The sequence below is a fragment of the Tamandua tetradactyla genome, chromosome 7 (genome assembly GCF_023851605.1).
Source record: "Tamandua tetradactyla isolate mTamTet1 chromosome 7, mTamTet1.pri, whole genome shotgun sequence".
Classification (NCBI taxonomy): Eukaryota; Metazoa; Chordata; class Mammalia; order Pilosa; family Myrmecophagidae; genus Tamandua; species Tamandua tetradactyla.
Genome location: NC_135333.1, coordinates 112,888,459 through 112,906,641, shown reverse-complemented (window position 1 = coordinate 112,906,641; position 18,183 = coordinate 112,888,459). Strand labels below are relative to the sequence as shown.

The window sequence follows — 18,183 nt, the reverse complement described above, 5'->3', positions numbered from 1 at the left end:
ATATTCTCACAAGCAGTGGAGACAAGCAAAGCAATAGGCTGAGCCCCCAATCTCAATCTCATATAAGATAAACTCCACTAAGGATAGGTCAAGCCTACTTAAAATTAGGCCTAAGAGTCCCCCCCCAAAAGAACTTCTTTCATTGCTCAGATGTGGCCTCTCTCTCCAGCCAACACAACAAGCAAACTCACGGCCCTCCCTCTATCTACGTGGGACATGACTCCCAGGAGTCTGGACCTTCCAGGGAACGTGGGACAGAAATCTTAGAATGAGCTGGGACTCAGCATCAAGGGATTGAGAAAACCTTCTCAACCAAAACGGGGAAGAGCAAAATGAGACAAAATAAAGTGCCAATGGCTGAGAGATTCCAAACGGAGTCAAGAGGTTATCCTGGAGGTTATTCTTATGCACTAAATAGATATCACCTTGTTAGTCAAGATGTAATGGAGAGGTTGGAGGGAACTGCCTGAAAATGCGGCGCTGTGTTCCAGTAGCCATGTTTCTTGATGATGATTGAGTAATGATACAGCTTTCACAATGTGACTGTGTGATTGTGAAAACCTTGTGTCTGATGCTCCTTTTATCTACCCTATCAACAGACAAGTAAAACATATGGCATAAAAATAAATAATAGGGGGAACAAATGTTAAAATAAATTTAGTAGATTGAAATGCCAGTGATCAGTGAAAGGGAGGGGTAAGAGGTATGGTATGTATGAATTTGTTTCTGTTGTCTTTTTATTTCTTTTTCTGAATTGATGCAAATGTTCTAAGAAATGATCATGATGAATGATGAATATGCAACTATGTGATGATATTTGAATTACTGGTTATATATGTAGAATGGAATGATCATATGTTAAGAATGTTTGTGTCTGTTTGTTGCTATATATATTTTTAAATTTTAATTAATTAAAAAAAATTTACTATTCTGTGGCTAACATAAGGGAACCCTCAATACATGGCAATCCATTTTCCCAAGGAGAAAACTCAAAAAAAGATTTGGGAGAAACTTGTATAAACAAATTTTTAGGGAAGTAGATATAATGGTCAAATGTTTACTTAAAATATTTTATTTATTAATTTAATTTTCTGGAAAATTTTTAAATTATATGTTATTACTACCATGCAATGGCCTCCAAGATAAAATATTAACTTCAAAAAGGTGAAAAGGAAAAAGAATGAAATGTGATCCCCACTGCACAGCATACAAAAAAAAAAGCAACGTGAAGAAAACTGTATAATTTGCTGCCTTTTATCTAAGAAAGGGGATTAAGAATAAGTGTATCTACTTATATTGAAAAACAAATAATTTGGTACAAAATTAAAAAAAAAATAGGGTGGTGTGACGGTGGCTTAGTGGCAGAATTCTTGCCTGCCATGCCAGAGACCTGGGCTGGATTCCCGGTGCCTGCCCATGCAAAAAAATAAAATAAAGGAAGAATAAGCCATAAACATTTTTAATGGTTATGTATAGGGGAGGGAAGGAATAGGGTAAAGAGAGAAGGATAGACTTCTTTGAATATACCTTATTTTATAAATATTATACAAATTTGAAAAACAAAATTAAAATTTTAAAAAGCAATTCTCAGTAATCAGAAACAGAACTAACACAATGTCACATTGATGGCATAACTATCCCAGGATAAATTATTCCAAGTGACTTTAAAACATAATAAACTGACTGAATACGCTTAGTAGAATATACCCTATGCATAAAAGGAAGCCAGAAAGATTATAAACTACTTTAAATTATCGTTTTGTTGGTTGTAGTGTTGTTCTGTTATTCTGAAACCATTATGTATTATAATTCACATAATTAATTTTGTCCCTCCCAATGTGGTAGAGAAGTGGCGTACTAAGTGGGGGAGAAAAGGAGATGCAATTGTTAAGACAAAAGAAAGTTAAGTAAATACCAGGTAGTCCTGAATTTGAGTTGGAAGTTTCAGGAAGAATACATGATGTATTTTTATTGTTAAATGTTTTTAAATTTATAAACATATTTTCTAGCTTTGTCCACTCAAATGGCCTAGAAAAAAGGATTAGCCAATAGCAATGAGCACCATCAGCACCTAAACTGTGATATTTAAAAATACCATTTCTACCACTTCATACCCACTAGGATGGCTATAAATTTTTCTTTTTTTTTTGGTATGGGCAGGCTCTGGGAATTGAACCACGGTCTCTGGCATGGCAGGAAAGAACTCTGCTACTGAGCCACCAGTGCCCATCCTATAATTTCTTTAAAAGACATAAAATAATAAGTTTTGGCAAGAATGTGGAGAAATAGGAACTCTTATGCATTGTTGGATACACTGTAGAATGTTGCAGCCCCTGGGGAAATAAGTTTGGTAGTTCTCTGAAAATTGAAAATAGAATTACCATATGACCTGGCAATCCCACATCTTGATATATACTCAAAAGAACTAATTTTTCTAACAGTATTATTCACAAGAGCCAAAAGCTGGAAACCACTCAAATGTTCATTAACCAAAAAATAGATAAACAAAATGTGGCATAAACATGCAATGGAATATTATTCAGCCATAAAAAGGAATCAAGTTCTGATGTATGCTACAACATGAATGAACCTTGAAGACATTAGGTTGAGTTAAATAAGCCATACACAAAAAGATAAATACTGTATGATTTCATTTAAATGAAATACCTAGAAGAACAAAACTTCATAGAAACAGATATTGGTTTATAGGTTACCAGGGTGAGAAAGAGGGAATTAGAGCTTAATGGGTAATAGTTTCTGTTTAAGGAGAGGAAAAAAGTGAAGTGATAGGTATCAATCATGATAGCACAATATTGTGAATACAATTAATCCTACTGAATTATACACCTGAATGTGATTAAAATGGGAAATTTTGTGTTCTCTATTGGTTTCAGCAATAAAAAATAAAAAAAAAATACCATTTTCTATTAAAAGGAACCAGAGCTCCTTTGAGAAATGGCTGATTAAAGGTCTGAGGCAGGAAATGCACAAGATGAGTTTTAAACATCTTGTCATATCAAATAGTAACTTCAGAAGTCTGTTGAAGATACGATCCCTATCAAAATCTCAGTTGACTTTTTTGTAGAAATTGACAAGCTGATTCTAAAATTCATATGGAACTGCAGAGTACTCAGAATAGTCAAACAACCCTGAAATAGAAGAATAAACTAGTAGGACCCAGACTTTCCAATTTCAAAACTTACTATAAATCAACAGTAATCAAGACAGTGTGGCACTGGCACAATAATCTTGGGCACAATAACATACTGATGAATGAAACAGAATTGAGAAGCTAGAAATAAACCCATACTTCCATAGTTAACTGATTTTAAGAAGGATGCCCTGAGGTCTCTTGCCAAAAATAAGACTATTTGAGCCTCAATAAGGGTAATAACTGCAATAGGCTGAATATATCAACTATATTAAAATCCATGACTTCACAATGTCACTTAAAAAACAACTAATTGGTCCCCAGTAGAGGATAATGCTAATGAACCAACTCATTATTTTAAAAACTGGTAAATAATTTATTCTGGTTTTCCTATATGAATTGTACCATAGAGTGGTACCATAAAGTAAATGAGAGGAGTTTCTCATTATAGAAAAGAATTTAAAAAGGAACAATAGAAGCAGAACACCATTTTGCAAACCCTACTTAGCATTGACTTTTATGTGCCACTAACATCACAAAAAGATAGCTGTCCACTTACTATATGTCTCCTGAAGGCATGATCCTACTACCACCCATGAGGTAGTGTTACCAAATAAATTGTCCCCGAGTCTGATTAGTCTCTAAATACAAATACTAATTTACTAAAATACAGGGAAACAGAGTTCCGTGAAAAACACCACAAAATCCAGGATATGGGAACTCTATAGGACAAATGACCTTTTTAAAAAAATAATAATAATTGCAAGGAAAAAGAGAGAGAGAGATAAAAATGAAGCCAACAGATTAAAAGAGACTCTCATATAAAGTCTTTTTAGAGGAATATTTTTTAGGGAGGAAAACTTGCATTTATGTTTGGACTTACTTGGTATTTGTTCATCTACCTTATCTTTCCTGTAGATCATGAATTCCCTGATAGCAGGAACCACATACTTTTTACCTTTATATTCTCATAAAGCACAATATAGTAGGCTGCCACTCTAAGTAGGTTGTCAGTACCCAGTGGGTGGGTACTGTGTCTTAGTCTTAACCACTGTGTACCTAGACTAGTAAAATGTGTAGCACATGGTAAGTACCCAATAAGTTTTGATGGATATTTATCAGCTTTCTGAACTTTGACATTTGATTACAGATTTCCTCATAAAAATTCTTGTTTTTTTAAATACATAATTGAGCAATTTCTTCATATTGTCTTCCCTGCCAATTTGTGACGTCCAGAGAACAGGGACAAATTAATAAAATGCTTAGCAGTGTCCACGGACACCTGTTAGCATAAAACAGTGCCAATCTGGAGCAAGGGAGGGAAGAGAGAGAAGGGAGGTGTGGTAGTTAGATTCAGTTGTCAACTTGGCCAGGTGAAGGCACCTAGTTCTGTTGCTGTGGACATAAGCTAACGGTAAGTGAACCTCATCTGTTGCTGATTACATAGGCAGTCGGCTAGGAGGCATGCTTGCTGCAATGAATGATGTTTGACTTAATTGGCAGGTGCTTAAATAAGAGAGCTCAATGTAGCACAGCCAAGCAGCTCGGCATACCTCATCTCAAGCACTCAAGGCTCAGCCCAGGCCTTTGGAGATGCAGAAAGGAATCACCCCAGGGAAAGTTGTTGGAACCGGGAGGCCTGGAGAGAAGGCCAGCAGAGATTACCCTGAGCCTTCCCATGTAAGAAAGAACCTCAGATGAAAGTTAGCTGCCTTTCCTCTGAAGAACTAACAAAATAAATCTCCTTGTATTAAAAGCCAATCCATCTCTGGTGTGTTGCATTCCAGCAGCTAGCAAACTAGAACAGGAGGAAAGGGAAGAAAGGAAAAAGGGAAGAAAGAAGGAAGGAAGGAAGGGAAGGAGAAAGGGAAGAAGAGATGATTGATTTCTAGGCTCTAAGTAAGACTATAAAAGTGAAGATATGACCAGCAAGGTCAATCATCTGGAAAATTCAAGTTGAAAATCAACTACTGAAGGAAAAGAAAAGTTTTCATTGTTAGCTTCCTTAATTTATATTATTTAACCACAGCCTAAATGCTATAAATAACTGCTCATCCACTTTCTTTGCTCTTGTCATAGACATTGCCCTTGCCGATAACCACAAAGCATTTGAAAGGTCGGTCATGAATGTGGATGTATGGACCTTGTTTGGATCCTGGTTCAAATAAATCAACTGCAAGAAAAAAAATTACAGTATCCCAAAATTTAAACAATTGAGTAGATATTTTATTTTAAGGAATTACGGTTAGATTTTAAGGTGTGGTAGTATGCAATAAGGTGGTTATGTCATTTAGGAAAAAAAAAAAGAGTCCTTAATCTTTAGTGATACAAACTGAAGTGTTTACTGATGATATGATGCCTGATATTTGCTTTAAAATAATGGGAGAAAGGGATTGATGGAGAATAAGCTCAGGCAAAGATAGAACAAGATTGGTTGTGTGTTAATTTTGAAGCCAGGCCATGGATAAAAGGGCTCATTATACAAGTCTCTCTACTTTGATATATGCTTGAAATGTTCCATAAATTTCAAGCATATACAAAGTTTGTTTAAAATCATAAAATCTGTAAAGAAAGAACCATCAGGTCTCATTTGTCTGTGCTTGTTCCATATTCCTCAGCAGTTGGATATTATTTCTTCTGGTACCGTCACTATTTATGGCAGAGAGGATTTCTTACCTGGGGTCCATGGGTTTTCAGGATATCTATGAATGGGCTTCAGAGGATCTGTGGGAATACAGGTGAATGTGCACTTTTCTTGGGAGAGGGTCCATAAATTTCATGAGAATCTCAGAGGATTTTGTGACCCAGAAAAGATTAGAACCATTAGAACTACATTATATAAGCTTCAGAGAAAAAGCAAAGAAGGGAAGGAAGGAAGAAAAAGGGTGAATTAAAGAAAAGGCCTTCTTTCTAAGCGCCCTCTTTTCTGCTAGCTTGCTCTCAATGACCAATTCCATAAATTTGAATTGATCTGGGGTGTCTACATTAAGAATTAGATAAGATGAAAAGAATTAAGGGAATTAAATACACATTAAAACATTGAAATCACAAGGCAGCCTTGAGAGAGCAAGTACTGTTATGAGCTTTAAAAATTAGTGAATATGAGACTGAGTAGCAGACCAGATTCTCACTCATGGTTAATGAACAAATTAAAAGGTGGGAGCTAGATCAAATGGTATTTAAGTTAGTGTATAATATTTAGAATTTAAGAACTCTGCTATCTGAATTTGTAGATTTTTTCCTTGTTGCTTTAATTTTAAATTGGTTTATGAGACCTACTGGGCAAACACAGGTTTTACAACGATTATTTGGATTCTTTATCTATTAAAATAGCCTATGGTTAAGCTACCTAAGATATCCCTTTTTGATGGTTCTAAGTATATTATTTGTTTGTTTTGTTTTTTAATTTTTTTATTAATTAAAAAAATAACAGACAAAACATTAAGATATCATTCCATTCTACATATACTATATTATTTGTTTTCATAAATAAAAATTCCTTTTAAAAAGGCAAAAGCTGGCCTGAACCCTACATAATGGCCCCCGTTCCTGGAAGCAGACTTACAGAGTGCAATGGGTGAAGGCCCTCTTCCTGACACACATCCCACTCTAGACCTGAGGAATGGTTGAGCTGCCCCAACAGGACCTTGCCTCCTTTCCTGCAATCAGTCTTAGGCTCTTTTTTTCCTTAATCTTCAAAGACCCACTTCAAAGATTTTTCCTAAGAATCCACTGTTTAAAATTAGGCCCAAGAGTCACCCTCAGAGAATCTCCTTTGTTGCTCAGATGTGGCCTCTCTCTCTAAGCTGACACAGCAAGTGAACTCACTACCCTCCCCCCCTACATGGGACCCGATTTCCAGGGGTATAAATCTCCCTGGCAATCTGGTTCAGAAATCCCAGGATAAGACGGGACCCAGCGTCAAGGGATTGAGAAAACCTTCTCGACCAAAAGGGGGAAGAGAAAAATGAGACAAAATAAAACATCAGTGGCTAAGAGATTTCAAACAGAGTCGACAGGTTATCCTGGAGGTTATTCTAACACATTATATAGATATCCCCTTTGTAGTTTATGGTATACTGGAGTGGCTAGAGGGAAGTACCTGAATTGTAGAGCTATTTCCAGTAGACTTGTTTCTTGAAGATGATTATATAATGATATAGCTTTTACAATGTGATGTGTGATTGTAAAAACCTTGTGTCTGATGCTCCTTTTAACTAGGTGAGTAAAAAATATAGATCAAAAATAAACAAATAATAGGGAAACAGACTAAAATAAATTGGGTAGATGGAAATACTAGTGATCAATGAGAGGGAGGGGTAAGGGATATGGTATGTATGAGTTTTCTCTTTTTTCTTTCTTTTTTCTGGAGAGATACGAATGTTCAAAAAAATGATCATGGTGATAAATACACAACTATGTGATGATATTGTGAGCCACTGATTGTATACCATGTATGGAATGTTTGTATGTTAAGAATATTTGTATGTTTTTATGCTGTTTTATTAATAAAAATATTTAAAAAAAAAAGAATCCGGTGTTTTCAGAGATTGTATATAATACACCTTCTACCGCCTACCCTGAGAAAAAAGAGGCAGTGTCTCTCGAGGCCTAATACACTTAACCATTTTAAAATTAACAAATACAGAGATGACTTCCAGAGCTTCTAATCAGCAAATTGAGTTGGTATAATTAGTATTAACAACAAATATTTATTGAGTATTTACTACATGTCTAGCATTGGACTAAGTGCTTTACATACATTCCCTCACTTAATCCTCCCAACAATCCTAAACTGAGGATAAGCTCTCACAAGAGCTAAGTGGGATAGGCTGAGCTCCAACTCAAGTCTGTCGGGGCACCTTATTACTGTTATATCCTAATATTGCCAAGAGCAAAGAACCTGGACATTTCAGAGGGCCCAAGCCATGTAGTCCTGGGTTAATGTTCACAGTGAAAATGGCTCAAGACACACATTATTACCTTCTTGAATCTTTAGTGCCCCAGAATCTTGGAATTCAAACCACTACTTTACAATTTTCCATCCCTTATTTACTTCCATATTCCTCTTTATCCGGCATAGCCTCTGAGTTCTGGACCCTGTAACTGAACCTGATCCACAGATCTCCAATCATCTAATGCCCTCAATTTGACTCCCCCCTGTAACAAAAAAGAAAAGGTTTTCCCGAGGACATATGCTGCTGTTATAACACTCCTCTCCTTGTTGCTCACGAGCTTCTGAATACCCATAGGCCTAAAATTCCAAATTGGTTCCAGGTATCTCAATTATTCTTTTATTAAAGTCATTCCTGTTCTGTATAGATTTCTAGATAGTGCATTGTGAAGGTAGGTTGATGGACCCCTAAAGATGTACAGATTCTTATCCCAAGAACCTATGAAAGGTACCCACTTGACCTTACATGGCAAAGAACAATTAAGATTGCAGGAGGAAGTAAGGTTGCTAATCAGCTGTCCTTAAAATAGGGATGGTATCCTGGATTATCCAGGTGGGCTCAATGTAATCACAAGGAGCCTTAAAAGTGGAAGAAGGTGGCAAAAGAGTAGAGAGAAAAGATGTGAGGACAGTAGCAGAGTCTGAGAGATGTTATGTTCCTGGCTTTGAGATGAAGAAAGGGGACTTATGAGCCAAGGGATGGCAGCAGCATCTAGAAACTAGAAAAGGCAAGGAAATGGATTCTCTCCTAGAGCCTCCAAAAAGGAGCACAGCCCTGACAACACCTTGATTTTAGTCCAGTGAGACCTATATGGGATTTCATAACCAGAGAACCGTAAGATAAAATAAATTTTTGTTGTTTTAAGCCACTAAATTGGTGGTGATTTGTTACAGCAGCAGTAGAAAACTAATAAATACATAATGGCTTCCTAACTACCAAAGCTAGAGTAAACCTGTTACTACCTTATGGGGAACAACTAATTTCTCCATAATCTAAGGTTTGTTGCTGTTACCTAGCAGCAGATTTAGAATAAACACAGTTACTTCTCTGCGCCTGATTCCTACAGAGGCAGGCTTGACACTGAAAGCCCTGTCTACCTGCCAAGGCAAACCATGAGCTAAGACAATTATCTACACATTTTGAAGGAAGTAAATGTGCAGCCTGAATGTTTCTTCAGCCTGCTTCAATTCCTGCCTGGCAGGTCAGCCCACGCCTCTCCTGTTGAAGCTCCCCAGCAGAGTTAGTAGAGCCAGTTAAAGAGAATGCCCACTGGTTCCCCAATTCCTACATACAGAAAGAGCACCTAAGTGTGTGCTGGGGAGGGGGTGGAGGAGTATGAACTGTATACTGCAATGTATTGATACCGCCATGGTTAATACTTTTGTCCAATAACACTCAGCAAATATTTACTGGTTGCTTACCATAAACTAAGCAGGACTGTCAGGAAAGTTGAGCCACTCCGGACAGAGCAAGCCATTCATTCATTCACTCAGCAAATATTTATTGAGCTCCAAGGGGTGCCAGAGTCCCTGGTCACTGGAATTCAGGTCTCCTTCCAGAACTCTTGCCTTGGAGTTTCTCCAGGTCTGCCATTAAGACATGGAGTACGACTCCTCTTCCCATCAGCCATGCTTCCCAATTACCATCTATTTACCAGGTGCTCTAGTTTGCTAGCTGCCAGAATGCAACATACCAGAAACTGAATAGCTTTTAAAAGAGGAATTTAATAAGCTGCTAGTTTACAGTTCTAAGGCCAAGAAAATGTCCCAATTAAACAAGTCTATAGAAATGTCCAGTCTAAGGCATTCAGGGAAAGATACCTTGGTTCAAGAAGGCTGATGAAGTTCTAGGCTTCTCTCTCAGTGGAAGGGCACATGGCAAACTCAGTCCGAGTTTATCTCTCATCTGGAAAGGCACATGGTGAACACGGTCAGGGTTCTTCTCTCATCTGGAAGGGCACATGGTGAGCATGGCATCATCTGCTAGCTTCTTCTCCTGGCTTCCTGTTTCATGAAGCTCCCCAGGAGGCATTTTCCTTCTTCATCTCCAAAGGTGGTGGCTGGTGGACTCTGCTTCTCCTGGCTATGTCGATCTGCTATGCTCTCTGAATCTCTTTCATCCTCCAAAATGTTTCCTCATTTATAGGACTCCAGAAACTTATCAAGACCCACCCAAATGGGTGGAGACATGTCGTCACCTAATCCATCTTAACAACCACTCTTGATTAAATCTTGATTATATAACTAGAATAAAAACTTACCAAAAATAAACACAACACAAGACTGTACAGAACAGTGAGCCCTGTTGTAAATGATGGACTACAATTAATAGTACAATTATAAAACTGTTCTTTCGTGAATTATAACAAATGTTCCAGACAAATGCAAGGTGATAAAAGGGTGGTACATAGGAACTCTGCATTTTAAGTATGATTTTTCTGTAAACCTACAGCTTCTCCAACTTAAAAAAAAAGAGAGAGTAATAAAAAAAAAAAAAGAAAGAAAGAAAACAAGATCATATGAGAGTAACTGGGGGTGAAGGTCAGGGAAAAACCATGAGGAAATGATACTGATCCATAAGAAGGCCTGGGTAGAAAAGTGTCCTAGACAGAGGGAACAACAAGAACAAAGGTGCTGAGGCATGAAGGAGCTTGTCATATTGAAGAAACAGAAAAAAGACCAATGTAGTGAGAAAGAGAAGAAATCAGTCAGGGAAGGGGGCAAAAACCCGATCATGCAAAAGCTTGGTAGGCCATGATAAGAAGTTTGGATTTTATTCCTAAATGCAATGGAAAGCCACTGAACTGTTTCAAGATAGATATGGCATGCTGTGATTTGTGTTTTTAAAAGCTCCCCCTAGCTGCTATGTGGAAAGTGATACTTAGAGAAGCAATGGAACAAACAGAAGGAACAGTTAGGAGGCTAGCATAATAGTACTAACCAGAGAAAACAGCACAGAGTTATGATATTTAGATTTCAAGTCTGGAATCTCTTTCTTTACACCAAGTTAAACAATCTATTCACTCTGCAAGATTCATCTCCCCTCCAACCAACCTATCTGAGCATATTGGAGGCTTAATTGGTTATTTTTAATTGATTAACTATGTCTCCCCCAAAGTCATCCCCATCTCCTTTCCTCTCTCTGCCTTCATTCTATTTTTCTCCCCTGCATCTTAAGTTCCTGTTCCCTCATCACCTAACTCGAGCCTTTATGAGATCCTACTGTTCCCACTCTATTCCTTTCCCTCTCCTCACTCTACCACCCATGAAAGTTTCATGACCTAGGTGTAAAGGAGATAATTATTTTCTCTCCTACCCCAGAAGCACTCAGAAATGACCAGTTTTACAGAGCACTAATAGAAGGCTAAGGGCTATTAAGCCCCTCAGTCATACAATCTGTGCACATTCTGGATATTACAGACCCAATCTCCCCAAATTCATTCATCTCTCTCCAGCCTGTTCTGCTCCCCACTGAAGCCAGAGAAATCTTTCAATGGGAAAATCTGATCATGATCTCATATTCTTTCTCTCTCTTTCTCCCTCTCTCCCTCCCTTCTTCCCCTTCCTGCTCAAACTCCTGCAGTGGTTTCCCTTAATCCTCAAATAAATACTAACTTCTTCAGCATAGGCAATAACAGCCTTACATTTTGCTCTTTGTGGCTCCAGTTACAATGGCCTCCTCTCAGGTCTTCTAACCAAGCTGCCCCTCTTCTGCCACAGGACATTAATATATGCTGTTCCATTTGCCTCTGAGACTCTTTGATCTCCCTCTGCCCTCAATTGACACTTATTCATATTTTAGATCTTTGCCTAAATTTTCCACCTTAGCAAAATCTTCTCTGATCTATGACCAAACCGGGAATGATGGTTATACACATTGCCTATCTTACTTCCAAAGCACTAATCAGACTTTATAATAATACATTTACTTGTGTGATTAAAAATGGTTATTTCCCCCCACTAAATGATAAGCTCCAGGAGGACAAGAACATTGCCTATTTTTGCAAACCATTGTATCCCAAGAGACTGAATACACTTAGTAGTTTCACGGTAAATATGGGAGGATCACATACAGCAAGATATTCCAAAATCTTAGATATGGTTCCTTTTATGACTGAGCAAGCTGAGGGAATTATGGATCGTCTATCAGCAAACTATTACCAGGAAGAAGAGGAGTTCATGTCTGATGTCCATTTTGCTACAAACTCAGTTTGCCCTGCCCACTCCCAGAAACCATCCCTGATGTCAATATGGTACTTGTTTCCAAGACCTGAGAAGGTCCCTGGTCCTCTTCACAGCCCTCCGCTTCCGACTTGACCCACTTCAACCCCTTTTCAGGGCAGTAACTACACCACCAGATTGTATAGGAAAGGGGGAGTGAGACTCCACTGAGCTTCCACGCATTTACTGGTTGTCACACAATATTCTCTCACAAAGCCCTTTCACAAATAGCACCTCATTTGATCCTCAAAACAACCCTGTGAGTTAAGCAAAGCAAATATTACTACTTCCATTTTAACAGATCCGGGAAACTGAGATTCAAAGAAGCAAGAGACTTACCCAAGGTCACAAAGCCCATGCTGAGCCAGATGAAGGATCTGAACCTACAAACTCTGACACCTACCCCAATGCTTTTCCTTACATTAGCCACTGTTCAGTTATCAATTACTTAAATCTGGTTTTCTCATTTCCTAAATAACACCTGTTCCTGACCCTTGGACACTTCACTAGCCCGTTTCTGCGTCCCTGCTCAGAACTTATCAGATGCCTGTACAATGGGATAGAGGGAGGAATCACAAAGCCGTGCTTTATGAACGGGGTTTGGTCCTAGTCTGCAATCTTTCCACCTCTTTCCTCTGAACCACTGAATAACCAGAAGCCCCCAGAAATAAAAACACAAAGAGGGGACCAGCCCCATCAGTGTAGGGGGTCCTCAGTTATCCTTTCTCCCACGTCCCGGCAGGGACAATGTGAGGCCAGGAACCGGCCTCTCCCGTCTGGGAGGACCTGAGGAGAACAGAGGTCACCAGCAGCCGCCCGTCAGTGCTCAGGGCGGCGCAGGGGATGCGGCAGTGACCCGCCGGCTCCAAGGGATCGGTTCGGCCCAAGGTCACCCTCCTACAGCCGCAGGCCGGTCCCCGACCGCTCGGGGCGCACCCTGGTGCCCCTGGCTGGCTTCCCCTCGCCCTCAGGGAGAGGCCTGAGGAGCACGGGCTTGGGGGCTGAGAGAAGGAAGGTGGGCAGAGGATGAGGAGGCTGAACCCCGGGGAGTGGCGGGAGGCGGGGCCCTACCTGATAGCTGAGGACGCCGTCCGGCTCGTTACTCCCGGCCGGCATCGCAGAGCCGAGCGAGGTGGTGCTCAAGGCCTAGCGTCCGCAGCACGCGCAGCCTGGCCGGGTCTGAGCGGATCGCCCCAGCGGCGACCCCTATCCTGGAACCAACGGTCAACCATCCACCTCCACCGCCTCCATAGCCACCCGCACGCGAGGCATCCGACGCAGCCAATCAGCGCGCGGCCGGTGCGGCCAATCAGGGCGCGGAGCACGGGAGGACGCCGTCCGGCGGTACCCTGGGCTACCAGGAGGAGGACCGCCACGAGCCGCCGGAACCAACCGCCCCAGGGCCGGGTTGCCGTGGAAACCGTCTCCCTCCCTTCAGGGGCCTCTGGGCTTGAAGGTCTCTCCAACTGCTTGCTAGAAATTGAAATTCTGGTTCTATTTGCAGATATACCTGACCCTTGAAAACTGAGAAAGTGTCCATTTTGTCTATTCTGATTTTATTCCTTCGGAGATGATTTTTTTTTTTAATTCTGAGGAACACGTCCCTTGGGATTGCGGAAGGAAGTAATTGAGGATGAGCGGAATGAGCCTTCTAAAATTGTTAATCCCTGAGCTAGTAGTCAGATTAATAAACATTAAAGAGAAACAGTTAGGCAGTGACCAGGCTCTCTTCCTCAACAGACTCTCTACGACATTTAGGATTTCTCCCTGGGTCTCAGGTTGACAACAAAAGGGACAGAGTTGAGCTAAGGATCACTGCCTATAAGTAATTCCACATACACACGTAAAAAGCATCTCCAACTTTTCCAAGAAATTATATAAAACAGATTATGTAACAACAGAAGAAAATCTAACACAAGGCTAAAATATGAGCAGTGCATTAAATTTGATTTGGGTTTAAAAGAAAAGGCTGGCAAAATCCAACTAACCCACTGCCCACAAGAAAAAGTTTTTTGTTGTTGTTTTGTTTTGTTTTTGCTTTATATGCAATATCACATCAGACTGTAGAAGAGTCTACATTTACTAGAAGGAAAAATAATTCTCAGCCTACAAAGAAGCTACACTTGGGGAACATAGTCATGTATATGTTAGAGAATCATCCCCTGCATACTATGCCCTGCATTGGCCCCAGTTAATTTGAAAAAATGTTATGCATCAGTGTCCCTGAGACAGAACCATATTTCTGGTCTCCTATGGAAGTCTCTTGCACAGTTTCTGAGTTTTAGCATTCATTGTCACAGTATCTGTCTATCTCTTCACTAATCCTCTCCCTTAAATCTGGAGGTCACATCCCACCCCCACCACCAATTTTTGCCCATCAAAATCTTAACTGACCTTCAAAATTAATCTCGAAAGTCATCTTTTCTAAGAAGCCTTTCCTTATTCCACTCTTCCCCAACCTCCTAACCAATGTCATATCTCCCTTCTCTAAACCTTCATACCACTTCATACCTTTCTTATAAGCAGTTACCATTGTGGTTATTTAAGTACCCAGGCATATCTTGTTTTATTGCACTTAGCATTATTGTACTTCACAGATATTATGTCTTTTACAAATCGAAGATTCGTGGCAACCCTGTGTCAAGCAAGTCTGTCAGTGCCATTTTTCCAACAGCACGTGCTGGCTTCATGTCTCTATGTCCCTTTTTGGTAATTCGCTCAATACCTAAAACTTTTTTATTACTATTATATCTGTTATGGTGATCTGTTATCTGTGATATTTGATGTTATTGTTGCAATTGTTTTGGGTCGTCAAGAACCAGGCTCATATAAGATGGAGAACTGAATCCATAAATGTGTGTATTCTGTTTACTTTATCAACCAGCCATTCCCCATCTCTCTCCCTCTCTTTGGGCATCCCTATTCTCTGATATTTCAACAACATTGAAATTAGACTAATTAATAACCCTACAATGGCCTTAAGTGTTTAAGTGAAAGGAAGAATCAGACATCTCTCACTTTAAATCAAAAGCTAGAAATGATTAAGCTTAGTGAGGAAGGTATGTCAAAAGCCAAAACAAGCCAAAAGCCAGACAGACCCCTTGTACCAAACAGCGAGCCAGGTTGAGAATGCAAAGGAAGAATTCTTGAAGGAAATTAAAAGCACTACCCCAGTGAACACACAAATGATAAGACAGAGAAATAGCCTTATTGCTGATACGAAGAAAGTTTTAGTGGTCTGGATAGTAAATCAAACTAGCCACAACATTCGCTCAAGCCAAAAACTAATCCAGAGTAAGGCTCTAACTCTCCTCAATTCTATGAATGCTGCGAGAGGTAAGGAAGCTGCAGAAGAAAAGTTTGAAGCTAACAAAGGTTGGTTAATGAGGTTTAAGGAAAGAAGCCATCTACTATAATATAAAAGTGCAAGGTGAAGGAGCAAGTCCTGATGTAGAAGCTGCAGCAAGTTATCCAGAAGATCTACTTACATAACTCATAAAGGTGCTTGCTAACACAACATCCATTCAGAAGTTCATGGAACAAAATCTTATTATATAAGAAATACATTTCATAAGGCTATAACTGCCATATACAATATTCCTCTGATGGAGCTAGGCAAAATCAGTTGAAAACCTTCTAGAAAGGATTCTAAATGCTATTAAGAACAGTCATGATTCATGGGAGGAGGTCAAATTATCAACATGAACAGGAAATGGAAGAAATTAATTCCAACCCTCATGGATGACTTTGAGGGGCTCAAGGTTTCAGTGGAGGAAGTAACTTAAGATGGGGTAGAAATAGCAAAGAACTAGAATGAGTGGAGCTGAATTTCTGCAATCTCATAATAAAACTTGAACGGATGAGGAGTTGTTTCTTATAGATGGGCAAGGAAAGTGTTTTTTGACATGGAATCTATTCCTGGTGAAGATGCTGTGAACATTGTTGAAATGATAACAAAGGATTTAGAATATTGCATAAACTTAGTTGACAAAACAGTGGCAAGGTTTGAGAGGACTGATTCCAGTTTTGAAAGAATTCTACTGAAGGTAAAATAGAGCATCAAGCAGCATCACATGCTACAGAAAAATCTTTCACTGAAAGGAAGTCAATCAATGTGACAAACTTCATTGTTTTCTTATTTTCAGTAGTCACCACAGCCACTCCAACTTCAGCAACCACCAGACATCAACATCGATCAGTCAGCAGACATCAACATCAAAGCAAGACCCTCCATCAGCAAAAAGATTACGACTCGCTGAAGGCTCAGATGATGGTTAGCATTTTTTGGCAATAAAATAGTTAAATTAGGATATACTGTGCAGTGGGGGGTCACATTTCATTCTTTTCCATGTGAATATCCCATTATCTCAGTGCGATTTGTTGGATGTTATTTTTTTTGTTTTTTGGAATGTGTGGGCTGGGAATCAAATCCGGATCTCTCACATGGTAGCTGATAATTCTACCATTGAATTCATACCCATGCACCCCCAGTACGTTGCTTTTTAAGACATAATGCTATTGACTATTTAATAGACTACAGTATTAAACAAAACTTTTATATGCACTGGGAAGCTAAAAAATTCATGCAATTCACTTTGCAACATTCACTTTATTGCGGTTGCCTGCAACCAAACCTGCAGTTTCTCCAAGGTATGCCTGTACTTTATTTATATGTTGACTTTAGCTTACTACAATATTGTAAATTCTTTGAAAGCAATGAAAAAATTTTTTACATCCTTCTGTATACTCCACAAAACATAGAAGAATACTGGGCACATAGAAAGTAGTTAGCAAATATATGTGATTTTAACTTAATTTAATAAAAAATGCATGGATTCCTGGCCCATTCACACACACACCCCCCAAAAATGTTTGGGACAACTACTATGTACAAGCCCAAATAGCAATGAAGATGCCGATAAATCTAATATATAATACACATTCCCAAGTGTCTAATCAGGAAAACAGAATATACGTTTTTTAAATGACAAGAGAAAAAGACCATATGAGTAATACAGACAAAAATGATGACAAAAGTTCAAAATAGAGAATGATCTTTATAACTTGGGGCACCTCAGACATGGATTTGCACTAAATCTGAAAATGCCATACAGGTAAGGTTTAGTGGAGCTGAAATAAGGAGAGCAAGCATCTCAAGTCTTGGGCAAAGACTTAAGAATAGGAATGCATGTGGCCCATTCAGGATAGCTGTGATTTGAGCCAAAGCTGAAAGTTATGGAAAAGAGCAGTAGGTAGTGGTAACAAAAGGTTGTGATCAAATTGTGGAGACCCAGCTAATTAGTTTTGACTTTATTTTTTCTATACAATATAAAATAGGACACTGCTGAAGGTTTTAGAGAACAGTTCCCTGTGCCAGGCCCTGAGTTTAGTGGTAAAAATGCACTGTGTTATTTACTTCTCATAACATCTCTATTATTCCCCCATTCCACTGGTAAGAAGACTGAGGCTCAGAGAAGTTAAGCAACTTTCTCCAGATGAAGCAGTCAGTAAGCTGGGATCTGATCATTCATTTAATAATTCAAAACATATTTATAGAGAACCTATGTATCAACAGGCTGTGTTGGGCTTTAGGAAATAGCAATAAAACATTGCCCTCTTGAGCCCTGTAATTTAGTGGGGAAACAGTAAACAAGGAAACAAGAGGATTATGGGTTATGCTAACTGCTATGAAGTAAATAACAGGGTTATTTAATAGATAATAACACAGGGACTAAGGGAGACCTGCTTTAGATGGGTGATCAGGGAGACCTCTCTGAGGAGGTGAGGTGAGCCTTTCTTACCTGATGAGAAGAGTAAAGGGCGATTCTGTGTGTTGCTAGAATTCTTGGCTACTATG

At 39.2% G+C, this 18,183-nt stretch overlaps 1 protein-coding gene across 3 annotated transcripts in view; it reads right to left on the bottom strand.

Moving 5' to 3' along the window:
* Positions 1-13,589, bottom strand: part of SLC4A8 (solute carrier family 4 member 8) — a 90,961-nt gene extending 77,372 nt beyond the window's left edge. For all 3 annotated transcript variants that reach the window (XM_077110720.1, XM_077110719.1, XM_077110721.1), the window contains exon 1: positions 13,398-13,589. In XM_077110720.1, coding sequence (XP_076966835.1) covers positions 13,398-13,442 — 45 coding nt within the window. In that variant the 5' untranslated portion in view covers positions 13,443-13,589. The remainder of the gene's footprint in view (positions 1-13,397) is intronic.
* Positions 13,590-18,183: the final 4,594 nt, after the last annotated feature.